Here is a 4,240-nt window from a genome sequence, read left to right on the forward strand (position 1 = left end):
TTCAAGAAAAAAAATAGTACTCAAGATTACCACAAGAGGTGATCATGAGTTGGACTACTTGGCCCGGCCCGATGGCCCGCCCGAAAAATAGGAGGTTCAGGTAAGAATATAGGCCCGAAATATGGGTTTGGGCAAAAAATGAGGCCCGTTTAAAAAAAGGGCCGGGCCTCGGGTAAAACTTTTTTGGCTCGGCCCGGCCTGACCCGAATTATATATTAAATATATATTTTTTATTTTTAATCTAATATATATTTTATATATATATATTAAATATATATTTAAAATGGGTCGGGCCGGGCTCAGGCTTAGTAATTTTCTCTCAGGCCGAGTTTGGACAAATTTTTAGGCACATATTTCGGGCCGAGCCCAAGCCTAGAAAACAGGCCTAAAATTTTATCTAGGCCCGGCCCGGCCTATGATCACCTCTAATTACCACCGGGGTTGTCACATTTAAAAATTTAATGCCGCAATCAATATTTCTGTTAAAAATATATTGATAATTTTCTAAGTCCGTTTGAGGAATTAAAATAAAAGATACACTATCAATTTACCAAATACAAATCTATGTATAAAAGGAGTTTGAGGGCTTTCCTCCAATGATAGGTATCCTATTCTATCTCTACTTTTTCATTATAAAATAATTAAAAAATATAGTTTTGATTCATTTACTATGCTCAATTTTATATTTTAATTTGACATAATTTGATTCTTTATCTTTATAATGACATTAGTTAATTCAAATAATTAATATTCTTAGCTATTAATCTAACAAAATACTGACCATAACATTATAAATGGATAATGTTAGTAATCACTCTGTAACTTTTCATAGTTAAATAACCAAAATAAAAACTTAGTAACAATGAGTGATTAACGATGTCTTTGAAAAGTAACGGTTTAACAATTCATGTTAATATCCGTTAACAAGTTAATGAATAGATGACTTAAATAATGAAATTTCGAATAATTGATTATTTAAATTGTAAGTTTTTTTTACCTAATCATTCATTAATGATAGATTCTTTTACATGTAACTAACAAAAGTTATAAATCTTTAACTGTTACCTAATCTTCTATTTTGGTAATAGAAGTAATTAATTTTGTGAGTTTTTTTTTTTTTTTGTCTTGGAGATGGTTTCTTTCCCAGGAAAACATAGTCGTTTTCATGGCTGGAGAAAGAGAAGGAAAGCAATTATAACCATGAATGAAACAAGCAATGGAATTAATGAAGGGAAAGAAACTAATTTGGTAATTCACGTGGGAACTGAATCAAAACAAAGTCCAGATGGGATTTACAGGATAAAGCATGTAAATGGATAGCAACTAAAATGAGTGTGACCACATCTCTGTATTTTGTGGAACACTGTCATGCATGTGTTTAATATCTACCATGATTATAGTTTTAAAAGGCTCTTCCATGAACTGCAAACAATTTTTGACTTAATTCATTTTTAAAATTATTTTTCGAATACAACTCTGAGGTTATTATAATATGTATAACTTCAAAACTGACTTACTCCATTAGATTGTTTGAGATGTAATGGTGAGAGGCAAACTGGTGTTGTCATGTTCACACATATGATTCTTTTTCTACACCTACTTTGTTCAGTAGTAGCATCTTTTTCTTTTGGATTGATAGTAATTTGGGATTATCTACACATATGGTTGTTTTCCCTACAAGATATTGGTATCATGAATAGGGAAAACCCTGTGCATATATACAAAGAAAGCAAAGCAACTATTGTGTTGTTAAAAAGACTTTTGGTAAAGCACCCATCACCAAAATACCCACATTCCTAGGACCCCCTATATGTCTGAAAGAGAGTGCAAACAGAGAGTTGTTGTAGAGAAGAGATGCACAAATGTCTAGTAAGCCTGGTTGGTGGGTTGCTTTCAATCACCCCATCTATAACTCTCCTAACCCAACTTTGCCTACGATGCCATGGTGTCTCTTGGAAATATGGATTATTTTGTAGTATTATTCCCATTTTTGCTTTGTCCTTACAATAAAGCATAAGGGGAATATGTGACTCATTGACTTGGAACATTAGAATGAATTGAAAACGACAATTATCCCACTGATTTAACTCCACTATTTGGTTTAATCACCTTGAAATTTTCTATGATTTTAATCCAAAACCTAGAAGACAACCATGTCTATGATACAACTGAGAGGAGGATCATTATTGGAGAATGCAGATAAATTTAAAACCACCATAAAACATTAAAACAGTAAAACATAATTAAAAAGATTAAAAACAACAATGTTCCTGGTAATCAGGATTCAGGTCCCTCCCCTGTTTAAATTTAAACAGAAAAAAAAAACAACAAACACATGTGTGCAACACTTATGACAAAAGGTTCACAAATCTCTTCATGTCTGCCTTCCTCTGCAGCTCCGGTTTGTAAACTATCTCCGCTGTAACAATTTGAATTGCAGGCCTTCAAAAAAACAAGAATGAAAACATAAAATAAGAGCCCAAACTGTGATTGATATAGTCCACACAAAATTAAGGGCCCAAGGCAGTGGATGGAGGAATCATACCAAAAATTTCAAAGTGAGGTTCAGTAAAATCCAGGAATGGGCACCCAAACGACGTAAAAATATGTTTGATAATATGGATCGTAATAGTAAGGAGGAAATCCAAATCCGGTTGGCAACATCTCTTGCCTCGGAGTAACCTTCTTCACTTCAACTCTCTTGTTGTTTAATAGATGGAAATTAGTTCGCAAAACAAGGTTGGCCGACTCCTCTGCTTCATATGTCACAAACCCAAACCCCCTGCTTCTCTTAGTTTCTTTGTCATGTATTACCACTGCATCAACTATGCTTCCAAATTTCTCGAAATATCCTTTGAATTCTTCATCTGTTATGGATCGAGGCAATCCTCCCACAAATATCTTCCTCTTCCCTATTTCTACTTTTGGTTTTGCTGGTCTCACCTCCACCTGATTTTTCAGTTATTCAATAAATTCATATATCAAACATTAAGATGTAGAAAAGAGAAACAAGAAGATGTTACTTACTTTTCGACCAAGAATAATATGTTGTTGTTGAAGGGAAATTTGAGCTTTGGAAGGATCAACAAAAGTAACGAAAGCTATGGCTTTCTTAACGTCGACAACAACATGTTTAACTTCACCATACGCACTGAAATGTCGTCTCAATATTCTTTCATCCATCTCAGTAGAAATTCCATTTATGACCAGCTTAAGATTCGTAAACTTCATCTCCCTAAACGATTATTTCAGACTGATTACACAAAAATTTAAGAAAGTTGAAAACTACACATAATACTTATAAGATAAAAAATGTGTTTACAGTGATCAACTCGAATTATACTTCCTTCTTTACATGGTTTACTTGTACTTGGTCATTCATTAATTAAATTTAAATATATTGTTTCCTTTTTGTTGTCTAATTTAACCTTTTTTTTAATTTTTAAGTATTTGTTTATTAATTTCAAAACAACAAGTTATTAATATTTTGAACAAATTAATTAGGCAATGTTACATTAATTTTAAATACATTAGAATTAATTTTTTTTAGATAACTAAACCATTAATATTTTTTAGTTAACTTGATAATATAAATAGATTTCTTTATTTCATAAATTATATTAGATATACACCCAAATATTATGTGTTGTAGTGCAAATTTTGGTCATACAAATTTTAGAAATCAAAATATGTAAATTTTAAGATTTTGAAATTCATTGTTTGGATAATTTATTGTTTTTAAATTATTTTTAGAAATTAAAATATTTAAAACTTAAGATTTTGAATTAATCCAAATTCTTTGGATAATTCCAATTTAGATTTGGATTCTTAAAAATATTTTCTAAAATTTAATTATTTAGGAAGATTTAGAACATTGTTGTTTGAATTAGACTAGACCAACCTATCAAGTTGGGAACCAGCTAGGGTATTAGTCCGAAGAAAGGCATTCAACTGGTTGACTCGAGGATCAATATGGACTGGTTAAATTGAAAAAAAGATCAGTTGATCGGGTGGTTGAACCAGTTAAACTAATTTATTTATTTTTATGAATTTTTAATTAATTATTTAATAAACAGGACAGAACGGTCAAACCAATCGCACTGATCAAATCGGTTGGACCGAAAAACCGATGGCTAGATCGGTTCAACCACTAATTCTATTCTAAAAACCTTTCTTTTGAGTGAAAAAAATATTTTCTCCACTTTTTTATGAACAATTTAAGATAAATTGATTGCTTTTG

The 4,240-nt window shown here is 31.3% G+C and overlaps 1 protein-coding gene across 1 annotated transcript; it reads right to left on the bottom strand.

Annotated features, from left to right (window-relative positions):
- Nucleotides 1-1,725: 1,725 nt before the first annotated feature.
- On the bottom strand, nucleotides 1,726-3,243 carry LOC121214792 (RNA-binding protein 1). Its single transcript, XM_041089025.1, has 3 exons — nucleotides 3,028-3,243; nucleotides 2,546-2,949; nucleotides 1,726-2,442 (listed from the first exon to the last, which is right to left on the bottom strand). The coding sequence occupies exons 1-2, from the start codon at nucleotides 3,229-3,231 to the stop codon at nucleotides 2,566-2,568; spliced, it is 588 nt and encodes a 195-aa protein (XP_040944959.1). The 5' UTR covers nucleotides 3,232-3,243; the 3' UTR covers nucleotides 1,726-2,442; nucleotides 2,546-2,565.
- Nucleotides 3,244-4,240: the final 997 nt, after the last annotated feature.

This window comes from Gossypium hirsutum, chromosome D02, assembly GCF_007990345.1.
Source record: "Gossypium hirsutum isolate 1008001.06 chromosome D02, Gossypium_hirsutum_v2.1, whole genome shotgun sequence".
NCBI classification, from domain to species: domain Eukaryota; kingdom Viridiplantae; phylum Streptophyta; class Magnoliopsida; order Malvales; family Malvaceae; genus Gossypium; species Gossypium hirsutum.

Excerpts from the sequence above, each read along its gene's own strand:
- LOC121214792 (XM_041089025.1), bottom strand. The coding sequence starts at position 3,231 with ATGAAGTTTACGAATCTTAAGCTGGTCATAAATGGAATTTCTACTGAG. Across the intron at positions 2,950-3,027 it reads ATATTATTCTTGGTCGAAAA|GTGGAGGTGAGACCAGCAAA; the intron begins GTAAGTAACATC and ends CTGAAAAATCAG.